The sequence below is a fragment of the Petromyzon marinus genome, unplaced genomic scaffold (assembly GCF_048934315.1).
Source record: "Petromyzon marinus isolate PM22_M1 ecotype Great Lakes invasive population unplaced genomic scaffold, UKy_Petmar_22M1.pri1.0 PM_Scaffold_220, whole genome shotgun sequence".
NCBI classification, from domain to species: Eukaryota; Metazoa; Chordata; class Hyperoartia; order Petromyzontiformes; family Petromyzontidae; genus Petromyzon; species Petromyzon marinus.
The window spans coordinates 38,924-61,587 of NW_027423192.1; the positions used below are offsets into that span (position 1 = coordinate 38,924).

General features: G+C 53.1%; 1 protein-coding gene across 1 annotated transcript in view; it reads right to left on the reverse strand.

Moving 5' to 3' along the window:
• Positions 1 to 425: 425 nt before the first annotated feature.
• The window catches only part of LOC142922933 (uncharacterized), a 61,305-nt gene continuing 39,066 nt past the window's right edge, over positions 426 to 22,664 (reverse strand). Inside the window, exons 4-5 of the mRNA XM_076063871.1 lie at positions 7,991 to 8,080; positions 426 to 630 (exon numbers count right to left, since the gene is read on the reverse strand). Coding sequence (XP_075919986.1) covers positions 551 to 630; positions 7,991 to 8,080 — 170 coding nt within the window. The 3' untranslated portion in view covers positions 426 to 550. The remainder of the gene's footprint in view (positions 631 to 7,990; positions 8,081 to 22,664) is intronic.

The following is a 22,664-nucleotide window of genomic DNA, read 5'->3' on the forward strand; positions in this document are numbered from 1 at the left end:
TTTGTGAGTAGTGTATCTATGAGTATTGTAGTGTTTGTGAGTAGTGTATCTATGAGTAGTGTATCTATGAGTATTGTAGTGTTTGTGAGTAGTGTATCTATGAGTATTGTAGTGTTTGTGAGTAGTGTATCTATGAGTAGTGTATCTATGAGTATTGTAGTGTTTGTGAGTAGTGTATCTATGAGTAGTGTATCTATGAGTATTGTAGTGTTTGTGAGTAGTGTATCTATGAGTATTGTAGTGTTTGTGAGTAGTGTATCTATGAGTAGTGTATCTATGAGTATTGTAGTGTTTGTGAGTAGTGTATCTATGAGTAGTGTATCTATGAGTATTGTAGTGTTTGTGAGTAGTGTATCTATGAGTATTGTAGTGTTTGTGAGTATTGTATCTATGAGTAGTGTATCTATGAGTAGTGTATCTATGAGTATTGTAGTGTTTGTGAGTAGTGTATCTATGAGTATTGTAGTGTTTGTGAGTATTGTATCTATGAGTATTGTAGTGTTTGTGAGTAGTGTATCTATGAGTATTGTAGTGTTTGTGAGTATTGTATCTATGAGTACATTGGGTATTGCTGAGATCCGTACGGTAGCTTCATTACTGGTACCAAGATCATTTGCTTCCCAGCCATACCTGAAAAACATCATCATCAACATCATCATCAGCAACATCATCATCAACATTATCAACATCGTCATCAGCAACATCATCATCATCATCAGCAGTGCCATCATCATCAACATCATCAACATCATCATCAGCAACATCATCATCAGCAGTGCCATCAACATCATCAGCAACATCATCATCAGCAGTGCCATCAACATCATCAGCAACATCATCATCAGCAGTGCCATCATCATCAACATCATCAACATCATCATCACTGGTCGTGGCCACGCCCAGTGGGAGGAGGGAGTGTGGTGAGTGAGTGAGTGGGTGAGTGAGTGGGTGAGTGGGTGAGTGAGTGGGTGGGTGAGTGAGTGGGTGAGTGAGTGGGTGAGTGGGTGGGTGAGTGAGTGAGTGAGTGGGTGAGTGAGTGGGTGAGTGGGTGGGTGAGTGGGTGAGTGAGTGGGTGGGTGAGTGAGTGGGTGAGTGGGTGAGTGAGTGGGTGAGTAGGTGAGTGGGTGAGTGGGTGAGTGGGTGAGTGAGTGGGTGGGTGAGTGAGTGAGTGAGTGGGTGAGTGAGTGGATGAGTGGGTGAGTGAGTGGGTGAGTGAGTGGGTGGGTGGGTGAGTGAGTGGGTGAGTGAGTGGGTGAGTGGGTGGGTGGTGAGTGAGTGGGTGAGTGAGTGGGTGAGTGGGTGGGTGAGTGAGTGGGTGAGTGAGTGGGTGAGTGGGTGAGTGGGTGGGTGAGTGAGTGGGTGGGTGAGTGAGTGAGTGAGTGGGTGGGTGAGTGAGTGAGTGGGTGAGTGGGTGAGTGGGTGAGTGAGTGAGTGGGTGAGTGAGTGAGTGTGGTGAGTAAGTGAGTAGGTGGTGAGTGAGTGAGTGGGTGGGTGAGTGAGTGGGTGAGTAGGTGAGTGAGTGAGTGAGTGGGTGGGTGAGTGAGTGAGTGGGTGGGTGAGTGGGTGAGTGGGTGAGTGAGTGAGTGGGTGGGTGAGTGAGTGAGTGGGTGGGTGAGTGGGTGAGTGGGTGAGTGAGTGAGTGAGTGGGTGAGTGAGTGGGTGGGTGAGTGAGTGGGTGGTGAGTGGGTGAGTGAGTGGGTGGGTGAGTGGGTGGGTGAGTAGGTGAGTGAGTGAGTGGGTGAGTGAGTGGGTGAGTGAGTGGGTGAGTGAGTGGGTGAGTGAGTGGGTGAGTGAGTGGGTGAGTGAGTGGGTGGGTGAGTGAGTGGGTGGGTGGGTGAGTGGGTGAGTGGGTGAGTGGGTGGGTGGGTGAGTGAGTGGGTGGGTGAGTGAGTGAGTGAGTGGGTGAGTGAGTGGGTGAGTAGGTGAGTGAGTGAGTGGGTGGGTGAGTGGGTGAGTGGGTGAGTGAGTGAGTGAGTGGTGAGTGAGTGGGTGAGTGGGTGGGTGGGTGGGTGAGTGGGTGAGTGGGTGGGTGGGTGGGTGAGTGGGTGAGTGTGTAGGTGAGTGAGTGAGTGAGTGGGTGAGTGAGTGAGTGGGTGAGTGAGTGGGTGGGTGAGTGGGTGGGTGAGTGGGTGGGTGAGTGGGTGGGTGAGTGGGTGAGTGGGTGGGTGGGTGAGTGGGTGAGTGGGTGAGTGGGTGGGTGGGTGGGTGAGTGAGTGGGTGGGTGAGTTGGTGAGTGAGTGAGTGAGTGGGTGAGTGAGTGGGTGGGTGGGTGAGTGAGTGAGTGGGTGAGTGAGTGAGTGAGTGGGTGGGTGAGTGGGTGAGTGGGTGAGTGGGTGGGTGGGTGAGTGAGTGGGTGGGTGAGTGGGTAGGTGAGTGTGTAGGTGAGTGGCTAGGTGAGTGAGTAGGTGAGTGTGTAGGTGAGTGTGTAGGTGAGTGTGTAGGTGAGTGAGTAGGTGAGTGAGTGTTTAGGTGAGTGTGTAGGTGAGTGTGTAGGTGAGTAGGTGAGTATGTGAGTGTGTAGGTGAGTGGCTAGGTGAGTGTGTAGGTGGGAGTGTAGGTGAGTGAGTGAGTGGGTGAGTGTGTAGGTGAGTGAGTGAGTGAGTTGGTGAGTGAGTGGGTGAGTGAGTGGGTGGGTGAGTGGGTGGGTGAGTGGGTGAGTGAGTGAGTGGGTGAGTGAGTGGGTGGGTGAGTGGGTGGGTGAGTGGGTGGGTGAGTGGGTGAGTGGGTGGGTGGGTGAGTGGGTGGGTGGGTGAGTGGGTGGGTGGGTGGGTGAGTGGGTGGGTGGGTGAGTGAGTGGGTGGGTGAGTGGGTGAGTGAGTGAGTGGGTGACTGAGTGGGTGGGTGGGTGAGTGAGTGAGTGGGTGAGTGGGTGGGTGGGTGAGTGAGTGAGTGGGTGAGTGAGTGGGTGAGTGAGTGAGTGAGTGGGTGAGTGAGTGGGTGAGTGAGTGAGTAGGTGAGTGAGTGTGTAGGTGAGTGAGTAGGTGAGTGTGTAGGTGAGTGGCTAGGTGAGTGTGTAGGTGAGTGTGTAGGTGAGTGAGTAGGTGAGTGTGTAGGTGAGTGAGTGCGTAGGTGAGTGTGTAGGTGAGTGAGTGTGTAGGTGAGTGAGTGTGTGGTTGAGTGAGTGTGTAGGTGAGTGTGTAGGTGAGTGTGTAGGTGAGTGAGTGTGTAGGTGAGTGAGTGTGTAGGTGAGTGTGTAGGTGAGTGTGTATGAGTGAGTGGGTGAGTGTGTAGGTGGGTGTGTAGGTGAGTGTGAAGGTGAGTGTGTAGGTGAGTGAGTAGGTGAGTGGCTAGGTGTGTAGGTGAGTGAGTAGGTGAGTGGCTAGGTGTGTAGGTGAGTGAGTAGGTGAGTGAGTAGGTGAGTGGCTAGGTGTGTAGGTGAGTGAGTAGGTGAGTGGCTAGGTGTGTAGGTGAGTGAGTGAGTGTGTAGGTGAGTGAGTAGGTGAGTGGCTAGGTGTGTAGGTGAGTGAGTAGGTGAGTGGCTAGGTGTGTAGGTGAGTGGGTGAGTGTGTAGGTGAGTGTGTAGGTGAGTGAGTGAGTGTGTAGGTGAGTGAGTGGCTAGGTGAGTGATGTACCAGACACTAAGTAGTACTGCTGGGAGGAGGCTGAGTTGCCACCTTGCTTCACCTGGGGCAGTGTGTAGGTGAGTGTGTAGGTGAGTGTGTAGGTGAGTGTGTAGGTGAGTGTGTAGGTGAGTGTGTAGGTGAGTGAGTGGGTGAGTGAGTAGGTGAGTGAGTGTGTAGGTGAGTGAGTAGGTGAGTGAGTGAGTGTGTAGGTGAGTGTGTAGGTGAGTGTGTAGGTGAGTGAGTAGGTGAGTGTGTAGGTGAGTGAGTAGGTGAGTGTGTAGGTGAGTGAGTGAGTGTGTAGGTGAGTGAGTGTGTGGGTGAGTGTGTAGGTGAGTGTGTAGGTGAGTGAGTGAGTGTGTAGGTGAGTGTGTAGGTGAGTGTGTAGGTGAGTGAGTAGGTGAGTGTGTAGGTGAGTGTGTAGGTGAGTGAGTGAGTGTGTAGGTGAGTGTGTAGGTGAGTGAGTGAGTGGGTGAGTGATGTACATGACACTAAGTAGTACTGCTGGGAGGAGGCTGAGTTGCCACCTTGCTTCACCTGGGGCAGTGTGTAGGTGAGTGTGTAGGTGAGTGTGTAGGTGAGTGAGTGTGTAGGTGAGTGTGTAGGTGAGTGTGTAGGTGAGTGAGTGTGTAGGTGAGTGTGTAGGTGAGTGTGTAGGTGAGTGAGTGTGTGTGTAGGTGAGTGTGTAGGTGAGTGAGTGTGTAGGTGAGTAGGTGAGTGTGTAGGTGAGTGTGTATGTGAGTGTGTAGGTGAGTGTGTAGGTGAGTGAGTGTGTAGGTGAGTGTGTAGGTGAGTGAGTGAGTGTGTAGGTGAGTGAGTGAGTGTGTAGGTGAGTGTGTAGGTGAGTGAGTGTGTAGGTGAGTGTGTAGGTGAGTGTGTAGGTGAGTGTGTAGGTGAGTGTGTAGGTGAGTGTGTAGGTGAGTGAGTGAGTGGGTGAGTGATGTACCAGACACTAAGTAGTACTGCTGGGAGGAGGCTGAGTTGCCACCTTGCTTCACCTGGGGCAGTGTGTAGGTGAGTGTGTAGGTGGGTGAGTAGGTGAGTGTGTAGGTGAGTGTGTAGGTGAGTGAGTGAGTGTGTAGGTGAGTGTGTAGGTGAGTGAGTGAGTGTGTAGGTGAGTGTGTAGGTGAGTGTGTAGGTGAGTGTGTAGGTGAGTGTGTAGGTGAGTGTGTAGGTGAGTGTGTAGGTGAGTGTGTAGGTGAGTGTGTAGGTGAGTGTGTGAGTGAGTGAGTAGGTGAGTAGGTGAGTGTGTAGGTGAGTGTGTGAGTGAGTGAGTAGGTGAGTAGGTGAGTGTGTAGGTGAGTGTGTAGGTGGGTGAGTAGGTGAGTGTGTAGGTGAGTGTGAGTGAGTGGGTGAGTGTGTAGGTGAGTGTGTAGGTGAGTGAGTGAGTGTGTAGGTGAGTGTGTAGGTGAGTGTGTAGGTGAGTGAGTGAGTGTGTAGGTGAGTGTGTAGGTGAGTGTGTAGGTGAGTGAGTGGGTGAGTGTGTAGGTGAGTGTGTAGGTGAGTGTGTAGGTGAGTGAGTGAGTGTGTAGGTGAGTGAGTAGGTGAGTAGGTGAGTGTGTAGGTGAGTGAGTGAGTGTGTAGGTGAGTGAGTGGGTGAGTGTGTAGGTGAGTGTGTAGGTGAGTGAGTGAGTGTGTAGGTGAGTGTGTAGGTGAGTGAGTAGGTGAGTGTGTAGGTGAGTGTGTAGGTGAGTGAGTGAGTGGGTGAGTGATGTACCAGACACTAAGTAGTACTGCTGGGAGGAGGCTGAGTTGCCACCTTGCTTCACCTGGGGCAGTGTGTAGGTGAGTGTGTAGGTGAGTGAGTGAGTGTGTAGGTGAGTGAGTGTGTGGGTGAGTGTGTAGGTGAGTGTGTAGGTGAGTGAGTGAGTGTGTAGGTGAGTGTGTAGGTGAGTGTGTAGGTGAGTGAGTAGGTGAGTGTGTAGGTGAGTGTGTAGGTGAGTGAGTGAGTGTGTAGGTGAGTGTGTAGGTGAGTGAGTGAGTGGGTGAGTGATGTACCAGACACTAAGTAGTACTGCTGGGAGGAGGCTGAGTTGCCACCTTGCTTCACCTGGGGCAGTGTGTAGGTGAGTGTGTAGGTGAGTGAGTGAGTGTGTAGGTGAGTGAGTGTGTGGGTGAGTGTGTAGGTGAGTGTGTAGGTGAGTGAGTGTGTGTGTAGGTGAGTGTGTAGGTGAGTGAGTGTGTAGGTGAGTAGGTGAGTGTGTAGGTGAGTGTGTATGTGAGTGTGTAGGTGAGTGTGTAGGTGAGTGTGTAGGTGAGTGTGTAGGTGAGTGTGTAGGTGAGTGAGTGTGTAGGTGAGTGTGTAGGTGAGTGTGTAGGTGAGTGAGTGTGTAGGTGAGTGTGTAGGTGAGTGTGTAGGTGAGTGAGTGTGTGTGTAGGTGAGTGTGTAGGTGAGTGAGTGTGTAGGTGAGTAGGTGAGTGTGTAGGTGAGTGTGTATGTGAGTGTGTAGGTGAGTGTGTAGGTGAGTGTGTAGGTGAGTGAGTGTGTAGGTGAGTGTGTAGGTGAGTGAGTGAGTGTGTAGGTGAGTGAGTGTGTAGGTGAGTGTGTAGGTGAGTGTGTAGGTGAGTGAGTGAGTGTGTAGGTGAGTGAGTGAGTGGGTGAGTGATGTACCAGACACTAAGTAGTACTGCTGGGAGGAGGCTGAGTTGCCACCTTGCTTCACCTGGGGCAGTGTGTAGGTGAGTGTGTAGGTGAGTGAGTGAGTGTGTAGGTGAGTGTGTAGGTGAGTGTGTAGGTGAGTGTGTAGGTGAGTGAGTGAGTGGGTGAGTGATGTACCAGACACTAAGTAGTACTGCTGGGAGGAGGCTGAGTTGCCACCTTGCTTCACCTGGGGCAGTGTGTAGGTGAGTGTGTAGGTGGGTGAGTAGGTGAGTGTGTAGGTGAGTGTGTAGGTGAGTGAGTGAGTGTGTAGGTGAGTGTGTAGGTGAGTGTGTAGGTGAGTGTGTAGGTGAGTGTGTAGGTGAGTGTGTAGGTGAGTGAGTGAGTGTGTAGGTGAGTGTGTAGGTGAGTGAGTGAGTGTGTAGGTGAGTGTGTAGGTGAGTGTGTAGGTGAGTGTGTAGGTGAGTGTGTAGGTGAGTGTGTAGGTGAGTGTGTGAGTGAGTGAGTAGGTGAGTAGGTGAGTGTGTAGGTGAGTGTGTAGGTGAGTGTGTGAGTGAGTGAGTAGGTGAGTAGGTGAGTGTGTAGGTGAGTGTGTAGGTGAGTGAGTGAGTGGGTGAGTGATGTACCAGACACTAAGTAGTACTGCTGGGAGGAGGCTGAGTTGCCACCTTGCTTCACCTGGGGCAGTGTGTAGGTGAGTGTGTAGGTGAGTGTGTAGGTGAGTGTGTAGGTGGGTGTGTAGGTGAGTGTGTAGGTGGGTGTGTAGGTGAGTGTGTAGGTGAGTGAGTGAGTGTGTAGGTGAGTGTGTAGGTGAGTGTGTAGGTGAGTGTGTAGGTGAGTGAGTGAGTGTGTAGGTGAGTGAGTGAGTGGGTGAGTGATGTACCAGACACTAAGTAGTACTGCTGGGAGGAGGCTGAGTTGCCACCTTGCTTCACCTGGGGCAGTGTGTAGGTGAGTGTGTAGGTGAGTGTGTAGGTGAGTGTGTAGGTGAGTGTGTAGGTGAGTGTGTAGGTGAGTGTGTAGGTGAGTGAGTGTGTAGGTGAGTGTGTAGGTGAGTGTGTAGGTGAGTGAGTGAGTGTGTAGGTGAGTGTGTAGGTGAGTGTGTAGGTGAGTGTGTAGGTGAGTGGCTAGGTGAGTGAGTGATGTACCAGACACTAAGTAGTACTGCTGGGAGGAGGCTGAGTTGCCACCTTGCTTCACCTGGGGCAGTGTGTAGGTGAGTGTGTAGGTGAGTGTGTAGGTGAGTGTGTAGGTGAGTGTGTAGGTGAGTGTGTAGGTGAGTGATGTACCAGACACTAAGTAGTACTGCTGGGAGGAGGCTGAGTTGCCACCTTGCTTCACCTGGGGCAGTGTGTAGGTGAGTGTGTAGGTGAGTGTGTAGGTGAGTGTGTAGGTGAGTGTGTAGGTGAGTGTGTAGGTGAGTGTGTAGGTGAGTGTGTAGGTGAGTGTGTAGGTGAGTGTGTAGGTGAGTGTGTAGGTGAGTGTGTAGGTGAGTGTGTAGGTGAGTGTGTAGGTGAGTGATGTACCAGACACTAAGTAGTACTGCTGGGAGGAGGCTGAGTTGCCACCTTGCTTCACCTGGGGCAGTGTGTAGGTGAGTGTGTAGGTGAGTGTGTAGGTGAGTGTGTAGGTGAGTGTGTAGGTGAGTAGGTGAGTGTGTGGGTGAGTGAGTGAGTAGGTGAGTGAGTGTGTAGGTGAGTGTGTAGGTGAGTGTGTAGGTGAGTGTGTAGGTGAGTGTGTAGGTGAGTGTGTAGGTGAGTGTGTAGGTGAGTGTGTAGGTGAGTGTGTAGGTGAGTGTGTAGGTGAGTGAGTGTGTAGGTGAGTGATGTACCAGACACTAAGTAGTACTGCTGGGAGGAGGCTGAGTTGCCACCTTGCTTCACCTGGGGCAGCTGCCCCGAGGCTTGTGGGAGGAACGCCGCTGCAAGAGCGGAGAGCAGACAGCCGGGTCACGTGACGTGTGTCACGTGGGTGTGACGTGTGTGTGTGTCACGTGGGTGTGTGTGACGTGTGTGTGAGTGTGTGTGTCGTGTGTGTGTGTGACGTGTGTCAGGTGGGTGTGTCACGTGGGTGTGTGACGTGTGTGAATGACGTGTGTGTGACGTGTGTGTGTGTGTCACGTGTGTGTGTGACGTGGGTGTGACGTGGGTGTGACGTGGGTGTGACGTGTGTGTGTGTCACGTGGGTGTGTCACGTGGGTGTGACGTGGGTGTGTGTCACGTGGGTGTGTGTGACGTGTGTGTGAGTGTGTGTGTCGTGTGTGTGTGTGACGTGTGTCAGGTGGGTGTATCACGTGGGTGTGTGACGTGTGTGAATGACGTGTGTGTGACGTGTGTGTGTGTGTCACGTGTGTGTGTGACGTGGGTGTGACGTGGGTGTGACGTGGGTGTGACGTGTGTGTGTGTCACGTGGGTGTGTCACGTGGGTGTGACGTGGGTGTGTGTCACGTGGCTGTGTGTGACGTGTGTGTGAGTGTGTGTGTCGTGTGTGTGTGTGACGTGTGTCAGGTGGGTGTATCACGTGGGTGTGTGACGTGTGTGAATGACGTGTGTGTGACGTGTGTGTGTGTGTCACGTGTGTGTGTGACGTGGGTGTGACGTGGGTGTGACGTGGGTGTGACGTGTGTGTGATGTGTGTGTGTCACGTGGGTGTGACGTGGGTGTGACGTGTGTGACGTGTGTGACGTGTGTGTGTGTGACGTGTGTGTGTCACGTGGGTGTGTGTGACGTGTGTGTGTGTGTCACGTGTGTGTGTGTGTGACGTGTGTGTGTGTGTGACGAATGTGTGACGTGTGTGTGACGTTTGTGTGACGTGTGTGTGACGTGTGTGTGTGTGTAACGTGTGTGTGACGTGTGTGTGACGTGTGTGTGACGTGTGTGTGACGTGGGTGTGACGTGTGTGTGTGACGTGTGTGTGACGTGTGTGTGACGTGTGTGTGTGTGACGTGTGTGTGTGTGACGTGTGTGTGACGTGGGTGTGACGTGTGTGTGACGTGTGTGTGACGTGTGTGTGACATGTGTGTGACGTGTGTGTGTGACGTGTGTCACGTGGGTGTGTGTGACGTCTGTGTGTGTCACGTGGGTGTGACGTGTGTGTGACGTGTGTGTGTGTGTGACGTGTGTGTGTGTGACGTGTGTGTGTGTGTGACGTGTGTGTGTGTGTGACGTGTGTGTGACGTGTGTGTGACGTGTGTGTGAGACGTGTGTGTGTGTAACGTGGGTGTGATGTGTGTGTGTGTGTGACGTGTGTGTGTGTGACGTGTATGTGTGTGACGTGTGTGTGTGTGACGTGTGTGTGTGTGTGTGACGTGTGTGACGTGTGTGACGTGTGTGTGACGTGTGTGTGTGTGTGTGACGTGTGTGTGTGACGTGTGTGTGTGTGTGACGTGTGTGTGTGTGTGACGTGTGTGTGTGACGTGTGTGTGTGACGTGGGTGTGACGTGTGTGTGTGTGTGTGACGTGTGTGTCTGACGTGTGTGTGTGTGAGGTGTGTGTGACGTGTGTGTGTAACGTGTGTGTGACGTGTGTGTGTGACGTGTGTGTGACGTGTGTGTGTAACGTGTGTGTGTGACGTGTGTGTGTCACGTGTGTGTGACGTGTGTGTGTGACGTGTGTGTGTGACGTGTGTGTGACGTGGGTGTGACGTGTGTGTGACGTGTGTGTGTGTGACGTGTGTGTGTGTGTGACGTGTGTGTGTGTCACGTGGGTGTGACGTGTGTGTGACGTGTGTGTGTGTCACGTGGGTGTGTGTCACGTGGGTGTGACGTGTGTGTGACGTGTGTGTGTGTAACGTGTATGTGTGTGACGTGTGTGTGTGTGACGTGTGTGATGTGTGTGTGACTGTGTGTGTGTGTGTGACGTGTGTGTGTGACGTGTGTGTGTGACTGTGTGTGTGTGACGTGTGTGTGTGTGTGACGTGTGTGTGTGTGACGTGTGTGTGACGTGTGTCACGTGGGTGTGTGTGTGACGTGTGTGTGTGACGTGTGTGTGACGTGTGTGTGTGTGACGTGTGTGTGACGTGTGTCACGTGGGTGTGTGTGTGACGTGTGTGTGACGTGTGTGTGTGACGTGTGTGTGACATGGGTGTGACGTGTGTGTGACGTGTGTCACGTGGGTGTGTGTGTAACGTGTGTGTGACGTGTGTGTGACGTGTGTGTGACGTGGGTGTGACGTGTGTGTGTGTGACGTGTGTGTGACGTGTGTGTGACGTGTGTGTGACGTGTGTGTGACGTGTGTGTGTGTGACGTGTGTGTGTGACGTGTGTGTGTTTGACGTGGGTGTGTGACGTGTGTGACGTGGGTGTGACATGTGTGTGACGTGTGTGTGTGACGTGTGTGTGACGTGTGTGTGACGTGTGTGTGTGATGTGTGTTACGTGGGTGTGTGTGACGTCTGTGTGTGTCACGTGGGTGTGACGTGTGTGTGACGTGTGTGTGACGTGTGTGTGTGTGTGACGTGTGTGTGTGACGTGTGTGTGTGTGACGTGTGTGTGTGTGACGTGTGTGTGACGTGTGTGACGTGTGTGTGAGACGTGTGTGTGTGTAACGTGGGTGTGATGTGTGTGTGACGTGTGTGTGTGTGACGTGTGTGTGTGACGTGTATGTGTGTGTGTGTGTGACGTGTGTGTGTGTGTGACGTGTGTGTGTGTGTGACGTGTGTGACGTGTGTGACGTGTGTGTGTGTGTGACGTGTGTGTGACGTGTGTGTGACGTGTGTGTGTGTGTGATGTGTGTGTGTGACGTGTGTGTGTGACGTGTGTGTGTGACGTGGGTGTGATGTGTGTGTGTGTGTGACGTGTGTGTCTGACGTGTGTGTGTGACGTGTGTGTGTGTGACGTGTGTGTGACATGTGTGTGTGTAACGTGTGTGTAACGTGTGTGTGACGTGTGTGTGTGACGTGTGTGTGTGACGTGTGTGTGACGTGTGTGTGTGACGTGTGTGTGACGTGTGTGTGTAACGTGTGTGTGTGACGTGTGTGTGTGTGTGTCACGTGTGTGTGACGTGTGTGTGTGACGTGTGTGTGTGACGTGTGTGTGACGTGGGTGTGACGTGTGTGTGTGACGTGTGTGTGTGTGTGACGTGTGTGTGTGTGTGACGTGTGTGTGTGACGTGTGTGTGTGTGTGACGTGTGTGTGTGTGTGACGTGTGTGTGTGTGACGTGTGTGTGTGTGTGTGTCACGTGGGTGTGACGTGTGTGTGACGTGTGTGTGACGTGTGTGTGACGTGTGTGTGTGTCACGTGGGTGTGACGTGTGTGTGACGTGTGTGTGTGTAACTTGTATGTGTGTGACGTGTGTGTGTGTGTGTGTGTGACGTGTGTGACGTGTGTGTGACTGTGTGTGTAACGTGTGTGTGTGACGTGTGTGTGTGTGTCACGTGTGTGTGACGTGTGTGTGTGACGTGTGTGTGTGACGTGTGTGTGACGTGGGTGTGACGTGTGTGTGTGACGTGTGTGTGTGTGACGTGTGTGTGTGTGTGACGTGTGTGTGTGTCACGTGGGTGTGACGTGTGTGTGACGTGTGTGTGACGTGTGTGTGACGTGTGTGTGTGTCACGTGGGTGTGTGTCACGTGGGTGTGACGTGTGTGTGACGTGTGTGTGTGTAACTTGTATGTGTGTGACGTGTGTGTGTGTGTGACGTGTGTGACGTGTGTGTGACTGTGTGTGTGACGTGTGTGTGTGTGTGACGTGTGTGTGTGTGTGTGTGACGTGTGTGTGTGACGTGTGTGACATGTGACGTGTGTGTGTGACGTGTGTGACGTGTGTGTGTGTGACGTGTGTGTGTGTGTGACGTGTGACGTGTGTGTGTGAAGTGTGTGACGTGTGTGTGTGTGTGTGACATGTGTGACGTGTGTGTGTGACGTGTGTGACGTGTGTGTGTGACGTGTGTGTGTGTGACGTGTGTGTGTGACGTGTGTGACGTGTGTGTGACGTGTGTGTGTGTGACGTGTGTGTGTGTGACGTGTGTGTGTGACGTGTGTGTGAGTGACGCGTCTTTGTGACGTGTGTTTGTGACTGTGTGTGTGACGTGTGTGTGCAGTGTGTGTGTGTGACATGTGTGTGTGACGTGTGTGACGTGTGTGTGAGTGACGTGTGTGTGAGTGTGTGTGTGTGACGTGTGTGTGTGTGACGTGTGTGACGTGTGTGTGACGTGTGTGTGTGTGACGTGTGTGTGAGTGTGTGTGTGTGACGTGTGTGTGTGTGACGTGTGTGACGTGTGTGTGACGTGTGTGTGTGTGACGTGTGTGTGACGTGTGTGTGACGTGTGTGTGTGTGTGACGTGTGTGTGAGTGTGTGTGTGACATGTGTGTGTGACGTGTGTGTGTGACGTGTGTGTGTGACGTGTGTGTGTGTGTGTGAGGTGTGTGTGTGACGTGTGTGTGTGTGACGTGTGTGTGTGACGTGTGTGTGTGACGTGTTTGTGTGACGTGTGTGTGTGACGTGTGTGTGTGACGTGTTTGTGTGACGTGTGTGTGTGTGACGTGTGTGTGTGACGTGTGTCACGTGGGTGTGACGTGTGTGTGTGACGTGTGTGTGTGTGACGTGTGTGTGTGTGTGACGTGTGTGTGTGACGTGTGTGTGTGACGTGTGTCTGTGTGACGTGTGTCTGTGTGACGTGTGTGTGTGACGTGTGTGTGTGACGTGTGTGTGTGTGTGACTTGTGTGTGTGTGTGTCACGTGGGTGTGACGTGTGTGTGTGTGTGACATGTGTGTGTGACGTGTGTGACGTGTGTGTGTGAGACGTGTGTGTGAGTGTGTGTGTGTAACTTGTATGTGTGTGACGTGTGTGTGTGTGTGACGTGTGTGACGTGTGTGTGACTGTGTGTGTGACGTGTGTGTGTGTGTGACGTGTGTGTGTGTGTGACGTGTGTGTGTGACGTGTGTGACATGTGACGTGTGTGTGTGACGTGTGTGACGTGTGTGTGTGTGACGTGTGTGTGTGTGTGACGTGTGACGTGTGTGTGTGAAGTGTGTGACGTGTGTGTGTGTGTGTGACATGTGTGACGTGTGTGTGTGACGTGTGTGACGTGTGTGTGTGACGTGTGTGTGTGTGACGTGTGTGTGTGACGTGTGTGACGTGTGTGTGACGTGTGTGTGTGTGACGTGTGTGTGTGTGACGTGTGTGTGTGACGTGTGTGTGAGTGACGCGTCTTTGTGACGTGTGTTTGTGACTGTGTGTGTGACGTGTGTGTGCAGTGTGTGTGTGTGACATGTGTGTGTGACGTGTGTGACGTGTGTGTGACGTGTGTGTGTGTGTGTGACGTGTGTGTGAGTGTGTGTGTGTGACGTGTGTGTGTGTGACGTGTGTGACGTGTGTGTGACGTGTGTGTGTGTGACGTGTGTGTGACGTGTGTGTGACGTGTGTGTGTGTGTGACGTGTGTGTGAGTGTGTGTGTGACATGTGTGTGTGACGTGTGTGTGTGACGTGTGTGTGTGACGTGTGTGTGTGTGTGTGTGTGTGAGGTGTGTGTGTGACGTGTGTGTGTGTGACGTGTGTGTGTGACGTGTGTGTGTGACGTGTTTGTGTGACGTGTGTGTGTGACGTGTGTGTGTGACGTGTTTGTGTGACGTGTGTGTGTGTGACGTGTGTGTGTGACGTGTGTCACGTGGGTGTGACGTGTGTGTGTGACGTGTGTGTGTGTGACGTGTGTGTGTGTGTGACGTGTGTGTGTGACGTGTGTGTGTGTGACGTGTGTCTGTGTGACGTGTGTCTGTGTGACGTGTGTGTGTGACGTGTGTGTGTGACGTGTGTGTGTGTGACTTGTGTGTGTGTGTGTCACGTGGGTGTGACGTGTGTGTGTGTGTGACGTGTGTGTGTGACGTGTGTGACGTGTGTGTGTGAGACGTGTGTGTGAGTGTGTGTGTGTGACGTGTGTGACGTGTGTGACGTGTGTGTGTGTGACGTGTGTGTGTGTGACGTGTGTGTGACATGTGTGTGTGTGTGTGACGTGTGTGTGACGTGTGTGTGTGACTGTGTGACGTGTGTGTGTGACGTGTGTGTGTGACGTGTGTGTGACGTGTGTGTGTGACGTGTGTGTGTGACTGTGTGTGTGTGTGACGTGTGTGTGACGTGTGTGTGACGTGTGTGTGTGACGTGTGTGTGTGACATGTGTGTGTGTGTGACGTGTGTGTGACGTGTGTGTGTAACGTGTGTGTAACGTGTGTGTGACGTGTGTGTGTGACGTGTGTGTGTGACGTGTGTGTGACGTGTGTGTGTGACGTGTGTGTGACGTGTGTGTGTAACGTGTGTGTGTGACGTGTGTGTGTGTGTCACGTGTGTGTGACGTGTGTGTGTGACGTGTGTGTGTGACGTGGGTGTGACGTGTGTGTGTGACGTGTGTGTGTGTGTGACGTGTGTGTGTGTGTGACGTGTGTGTGTGACGTGTGTGTGTGTGTGACGTGTGTGTGTGTGTGACGTGTGTGTGTGTGTGTGACGTGTGTGTGTGTGTGTCACGTGGGTGTGACGTGTGTGTGACGTGTGTGTGACGTGTGTGTGACGTGTGTGTGTGTCACGTGGGTGTGACGTGTGTGTGACGTGTGTGTGTGTAACTTGTATGTGTGTGACGTGTGTGTGTGTGTGTGACGTGTGTGACGTGTGTGTGACTGTGTGTGTAACGTGTGTGTGTGACGTGTGTGTGTGTGTCACGTGTGTGTGACGTGTGTGTGTGACGTGTGTGTGTGACGTGTGTGTGACGTGGGTGTGACGTGTGTGTGTGACGTGTGTGTGTGTGACGTGTGTGTGTGTGTGACGTGTGTGTGTGTCACGTGGGTGTGACGTGTGTGTGACGTGTGTGTGACGTGTGTGTGTCACGTGGGTGTGTGTCACGTGGGTGTGACGTGTGTGTGACGTGTGTGTGTGTAACTTGTATGTGTGTGACGTGTGTGTGTGTGTGTGTGACGTGTGTGACGTGTGTGTGACTGTGTGTGTGACGTGTGTGTGTGTGTGACGTGTGTGTGTGTGTGACGTGTGTGTGTGACGTGTGTGACATGTGACGTGTGTGTGTGACGTGTGTGACGTGTGTGTGTGTGACGTGTGTGTGTGTGTGACGTGTGACGTGTGTGTGTGAAGTGTGTGACGTGTGTGTGTGACGTGTGTGACGTGTGTGTGTGACGTGTGTGACGTGTGTGTGTGACGTGTGTGTGTGTGACGTGTGTGTGTGTGACGTGTGTGTGTGACGTGTGTGACGTGTGTGTGACGTGTGTGTGTGTGACGTGTGTGTGTGTGACGTGTGTGTGTGACGTGTGTGTGAGTGACGCGTCTTTGTGACGTGTGTTTGTGACTGTGTGTGTGACGTGTGTGTGCAGTGTGTGTGTGTGACATGTGTGTGTGACGTGTGTGACGTGTGTGTGACGTGTGTGTGTGTGTGACGTGTGTGTGAGTGTGTGTGTGTGACGTGTGTGTGTGTGACGTGTGTGACGTGTGTGTGACGTGTGTGTGTGTGACGTGTGTGACGTGTGTGTGACGTGTGTGTGACGTGTGTGTGACGTGTGTGTGTGTGTGACGTGTGTGTGAGTGTGTGTGTGACATGTGTGTGTGACGTGTGTGTGTGACGTGTGTGTGTGTGTGTGTGAGGTGTGTGTGTGACGTGTGTGTGTGACGTGTGTGTGTGACGTGTGTGTGTGACGTGTTTGTGTGACGTGTGTGTGTGACGTGTGTGTGTGACGTGTTTGTGTGACGTGTGTGTGTGTGTGTGTGACGTGTGTGTGTGACGTGTGTCACGTGGGTGTGACGTGTGTGTGTGACATGTGTGTGTGTGACGTGTGTGTGTGTGTGACGTGTGTGTGTGACGTGTGTGTGTGTGACGTGTGTCTGTGTGACGTGTGTCTGTGTGACGTGTGTGTGTGACGTGTGTGTGTGTGACTTGTGTGTGTGTGTCACGTGGGTGTGACGTGTGTGTGTGTGTGACGTGTGTGTGTGTGACGTGTGTGACGTGTGTGTGTGAGACGTGTGTGTGAGTGTGTGTGTGTGACGTGTGTGTGTGTGACGTGTGTGACGTGTGTGACGTGTGTGTGTGACGTGTGTGTGTGTGACGTGTGTGTGTGTGACGTGTGTGTGACATGTGTGTGTGTGTGTGACGTGTGTGTGACGTGTGTGTGTGACTGTGTGACGTGTGTGTGTGACGTGTGTGTGTGACGTGTGTGTGACGTGTGTGTGTGACGTGTGTGTGTGACTGTGTGTGTGTGTGACGTGTGTGTGACGTGTGTGTGACGTGTGTGTGTGACGTGTGTGTGACATGTGTGTGTGACGTGTGTGTGACGTGTGTGTGTGACGTGTGTGTGACGTGTGTGTGACGTGTGTGTGACGTGTGTGTGTGTGACGTGTGTGTGTGACGTGTGTGTGACGTGTGTGTGTGACGTGTGTGTGACATGTGTGTGTGACGTGTGTGTGTGACGTGTGTGTGACGTGTGTGTGACGTGTGTGTGTGACGTGTGTGTGACGTGTGTGTGACGTGTGTGTGTGACGTGTGTCACGTGGGTGTGTGTGACGTCTGTGTGTGTCACGTGGGTGTGACGTGTGTGTGACGTGTGTGTGACGTGTGTGTGTGTGTGACGTGTGTGTGTGACGTGTGTGTGTGTGACGTGTGTGTGTGTGACGTGTGTGTGACGTGTGTGTGACGTGTGTGTGAGATGTGTGTGTGTGTAACGTGGGTGTGATGTGTGTGTGACGTGTGTGTGTGTGACGTGTGTGTGTGTGACGTGTATGTGTGTGTGTGTGTGACGTGTGTGTGTGTGTGACGTGTGTGTGTGTGTGACGTGTGTGACGTGTGTGACGTGTGTGTGTGTGTGTGTGTGACGTGTGTGTGTGACGTGTGTGTGTGACGTGTGTGTGTGTGACGTGTGTGTGTGACGTGTGTGTGTGACGTGGGTGTGACGTGTGTGTGTGTGACGTGTGTGTCTGACGTGTGTGTGTGACGTGTGTGTGACATGTGTGTGTGTAACGTGTGTGTGACGTGTGTGTGACGTGTGTGTGACGTGTGTGTGTAACATGTGTGTGTGACGTGTGTGTGTGTGTGTCACGTGTGTGTGACGTGTGTGTGTGACGTGTGTGTGTGACGTGTGTGACGTGGGTGTGACGTGTGTGTGTGACGTGTGTGTGTGTGACGTGTGTGTGTGTGACGTGTGTGTGACGTGTGTGTGACGTGTGTGTGACGTGTGTGTGACGTGTGTGTGTGTCACGTGGGTGTGTGTCACGTGGGTGTGACGTGTGTGTGACGTGTGTGTGTGTAACGTGTATGTGTGTGACGTGTGTGTGTGTGACGTGTGTGATGTGTGTGTGACTGTGTGTGTGTGTGACGTGTGTGTGTGACGTGTGTGTGTGACTGTGTGTGTGTGACGTGTGTGTGTGTGACGTGTGTGTGTGTGTGACGTGTGTGTGACGTGTGTCACGTGGGTGTGTGACGTGTGTGTGTGACGTGTGTGTGACGTGTGTGTGACGTGTGTCACGTGGGTGTGTGTGTGACGTGTGTGTGACGTGTGTGTGTGACGTGTGTGTGACGTGGGTGTGACGTGTGTGTGACGTGTGTGTGACGTGTGTCACGTGGGTGTGTGTGTGACGTGTGTGTGACGTGTGTGTGACGTGTGTGTGACGTGTGTGTGACGTGGGTGTGACGTGTGTGTGTGTGACGTGTGTGTGACGTGTGTGTGACGTGTGTGTGACGTGTGTGTGTGTGACGTGTGTGTGTGTGACGTGTGTGTGACGTGGGTGTGACATGTGTGTGACGTGTGTGTGTGACGTGTGTGTGACGTGTGTGTGACGTGTGTGTGACGTGTGTGTGTGACGTGTGTGACGTGTGTGTGTGTGACGTGTGTGTGTGTCACGTGTGTGTGACATGTGTGTGTGTGTGTGACGTGTGTGTGACGTGTGTGTGTGACTGTGTGACGTGTGTGTGTGACGTGTGTGTGTGACGTGTGTGTGACGTGTGTGTGTGACGTGTGTGTGTGACTGTGTGTGTGTGTGACGTGTGTGTGACGTGTGTGTGACGTGTGTGTGTGACGTGTGTGTGTGACATGTGTGTGTGTGTGACGTGTGTGTGACGTGTGTGTGTGACGTGTGTGTGACGTGTGTGTGACGTGTGTGTGTGTGACGTGTGTGTGTGTGACGTGTGTGTGACGTGGGTGTGACGTGTGTGTGACGTGTGTGTGTGACGTGTGTGTGACGTGTGTGTGACGTGTGTGTGTGACGTGTGTCACGTGGGTGTGTGTGACGTCTGTGTGTGTCACGTGGGTGTGACGTGTGTGTGACGTGTGTGTGACGTGTGTGTGTGTGTGACGTGTGTGTGTGACGTGTGTGTGTGTGACGTGTGTGTGTGTGACGTGTGTGTGACGTGTGTGTGACGTGTGTGTGACGTGTGTGTGAGACGTGTGTGTGTGTGACTTGTGTGTGTGTGTGTGTGACGTGTGTGTGACGTGTGTCACGTGGGTGTGTGACGTGTGTGTGTGACGTGTGTGTGTGTGACGTGTGTGTGTGTGACGTGTGTGTGACGTGTGTCACGTGGGTGTGTGTGTGACGTGTGTGTGACGTGTGTGTGTGACGTGTGTGTGACGTGGGTGTGACGTGTGTGTGACGTGTGTGTGACGTGTCACGTGGGTGTGTGTGTGACGTGTGTGTGACGTGTGTGTGACGTGTGTGTGACGTGTGTGTGACGTGGGTGTGACGTGTGTGTGTGTGACGTGTGTGTGACGTGTGTGTGACGTGTGTGTGTGTGACGTGTGTGTGTGTGACGTGTGTGTGACGTGGGTGTGACATGTGTGTGACGTGTGTGTGTGACGTGTGTGTGACGTGTGTGTGACGTGTGTGTGACGTGTGTGTGTGACGTGTGTGACGTGTGTGTGTGTGTGACGTGTGTGTGTGTCACGTGTGTGTGACATGTGTGTGTGTGACGTGTGTGTGACGTGTGTGTGTGACTGTGTGACGTGTGTGTGTGACGTGTGTGTGTGACGTGTGTGTGACGTGTGTGTGTGACGTGTGTGTGTGACTGTGTGTGTGTGTGACGTGTGTGTGACGTGTGTGTGACGTGTGTGTGTGACGTGTGTGTGTGACATGTGTGTGTGTGTGACGTGTGTGTGACGTGTGTGTGTGACGTGTGTGTGACGTGTGTGTGACGTGTGTGTGACGTGTGTGTGTGTGACGTGTGTGTGTGTGACGTGTGTGTGACGTGTGTGTGACGTGTGTGTGACGTGTGTGTGTGACGTGTGTGTGACGTGTGTGTGACGTGTGTGTGTGACGTGTGTCACGTGGGTGTGTGTGACGTCTGTGTGTGTCACGTGGGTGTGACGTGTGTGTGACGTGTGTGTGACGTGTGTGTGTGTGTGACGTGTGTGTGTGACGTGTGTGTGTGTGACGTGTGTGTGTGTGACGTGTGTGTGACGTGTGTGTGACGTGTGTGTGACGTGTGTGTGTGTGACGTGTGTGTGTGTGACATGTGTGTGACGTGGGTGTGACGTGTGTGTGACGTGGGTGTGACGTGTGTGTGTGTGACGTGTGTGTCTGACGTGTGTGTGTGTGACGTGTGTGTGACATGTGTGTGTGTAACGTGTGTGTGACGTGTGTGTGACGTGTGTGTGACGTGTGTGTGTAACATGTGTGTGTGACGTGTGTGTGTGTGTCACGTGTGTGTGACGTGTGTGTGTGACGTGTGTGTGTGACGTGTGTGACGTGGGTGTGACGTGTGTGTGTGACGTGTGTGTGTGTGACGTGTGTGTGTGTGACGTGTGTGTGACGTGTGTGTGACGTGTGTGTGACGTGTGTGTGTGTCACGTGGGTGTGTGTGACGTGTGTGTGACGTGTGTGTGTGTAACGTGTATGTGTGTGACGTGTGTGTGTGTGTGACGTGTGTGATGTGTGTGTGACTGTGTGTGTGTGTGACGTGTGTGTGTGACGTGTGTGTGACTGTGTGTGTGTGACGTGTGTGTGTGTGACGTGTGTGTGTGTGTGACGTGTGTGTGACGTGTGTCACGTGGGTGTGTGTGTGACGTGTGTGTGTGACGTGTGTGTGACGTGTGTGTGACGTGGGTGTGATGTGTGTGTGACGTGTGTGTGTGACGTGTGTGACGTGTGTGTGTGTGACGTGTGTGTGTGTCACGTGTGTGTGACATGTGTGTGTGTGTGTGACGTGTGTGTGACGTGTGTGTGTGACTGTGTGACGTGTGTGTGTGACGTGTGTGTGTGACGTGTGTGTGACGTGTGTGTGTGACGTGTGTGTGTGACTGTGTGTGTGTGTGACGTGTGTGTGACGTGTGTGTGACGTGTGTGTGTGACGTGTGTGTGTGACATGTGTGTGTGTGTGACATGTGTGTGACGTGTGTGTGTGACGTGTGTGTGACGTGTGTGTGACGTGTGTGTGTGTGACGTGTGTGTGTGACGTGTGTGTGACGTGGGTGTGACGTGTGTGACGTGTGTGTGTGACGTGTGTGTGACGTGTGTGTGACGTGTGTGTGTGACGTGTGTCACGTGGGTGTGTGTGACGTCTGTGTGTGTCACGTGTGTGTGACGTGTGTGTGACGTGTGTGTGTGACGTGTGTGTGTGACGTGTGTGTGTGTGACGTGTGTGTGTGTGACGTGTGTGTGACGTGTGTGTGACGTGTGTGTGAGACGTGTGTGTGTGTGACTTGTGTGTGTGTGTGACGTGTGTGTGACGTGTGTCACGTGGGTGTGTGACGTGTGTGTGTGACGTGTGTGTGACGTGTGTGTGTGTGACGTGTGTGTGACGTGTGTCACGTGGGTGTGTGTGTGACGTGTGTGTGACGTGTGTGTGACGTGTGTGTGACGTGGGTGTGACGTGTGTGTGACGTGTGTCACGTGGGTGTGTGTGTAACGTGTGTGTGACGTGTGTGTGACGTGTGTGTGACGTGTGTGTGACGTGTGTGTGACGTGGGTGTGACGTGTGTGTGTGTGACGTGTGTGTGACGTGTGTGTGACGTGTGTGTGACGTGTGTGTGTGTGACGTGTGTGTGTGTGACGTGTGTGTGACGTGGGTGTGACATGTGTGTGACGTGTGTGTGTGACGTGTGTGTGACGTGTGTGTGACGTGTGTGTGTGACGTGTGTGACGTGTGTGTGTGTGACGTGTGTGTGACGTGTGTGTGTGACGTGTGTGTGACGTGTGTGTGTGACTGTGTGACGTGTGTGTGTGACGTGTGTGTGTGACGTGTGTGTGACGTGTGTGTGTGACGTGTGTGTGTGTGACGTGTGTGTGTGACTGTGTGTGTGTGTGACGTGTGTGTGACGTGTGTGTGACGTGTGTGTGTGACGTGTGTGTGTAACATGTGTGTGTGTGTGACGTGTGTGTGACGTGTGTGTGTGACGTGTGTGTGACGTGTGTGTGACGTGTGTGTGACGTGTGTGTGTGTGACGTGTGTGTGTGTGACGTGTGTGTGACGTGGGTGTGACGTGTGTGTGACGTGTGTGTGTGACGTGTGTGTGACGTGTGTGTGTGACGTGTGTCACGTGGGTGTGTGTGACGTCTGTGTGTGTCACGTGGGTGTGACGTGTGTGTGACGTGTGTGTGACGTGTGTGTGTGTGTGTGTGTGTGACGTGTGTGTGTGACTTGTGTGTGTGTGACGTGTGTGTGTGTGACGTGTGTGTGACGTGTGTGTGACGTGTGTGTGAGACGTGTGTGTGTGTAACGTGGGTGTGATGTGTGTGTGACGTGTGTGTGTGTGACGTGTGTGTGTGTGACGTGTATGTGTGTGTGTGTGTGACGTGTGTGTGTGTGTGACGTGTGTGTGTGTGACGTGTGTGACGTGTGTGACGTGTGTGTGTGACGTGTGTGTGTGTGATGTGTGTGTGTGTGTGACGTGTGTGTGTGTGACGTGTGTGTGTGACGTGTGTGTGTGACGTGGGTGTGACGTGTGTGTGTGTGACGTGTGTGTCTGACGTGTGTGTGTGTGACGTGTGTGTGACATGTGTGTGTGTAACGTGTGTGTGACGTGTGTGTGACGTGTGTGTGACGTGTGTGTGTAACATGTGTGTGTGACGTGTGTGTGTGTGTGTCACGTGTGTGTGACGTGTGTGTGTGACGTGTGTGTGTGACGTGTGTGACGTGGGTGTGACGTGTGTGTGTGACGTGTGTGTGTGTGACGTGTGTGTGTGTGACGTGTGTGTGACGTGTGTGTGACGTGTGTGTGACGTGTGTGTGTGTCACGTGGGTGTGTGTCACGTGGGTGTGACGTGTGTGTGACGTGTGTGTAACGTGTATGTGTGTGACGTGTGTGTGTGTGACGTGTGTGATGTGTGTGTGACTGTGTGTGTGTGTGACGTGTGTGTGTGACGTGTGTGTGTGACTGTGTGTGTGTGACGTGTGTGTGTGTGACGTGTGTGTGACGTGTGTCACGTGGGTGTGTGTGTGACGTGTGTGTGTGACGTGTGTGTGACGTGTGTGTGTGACGTGTGTGTGACGTGTGTGTGACGTGGGTGTGACGTGTGTGTGACGTGTGTGTGACGTGTGTCACGTGGGTGTGTGTGTGACGTGTGTGTGACGTGTGTGTGACGTGTGTGTGACGTGGGTGT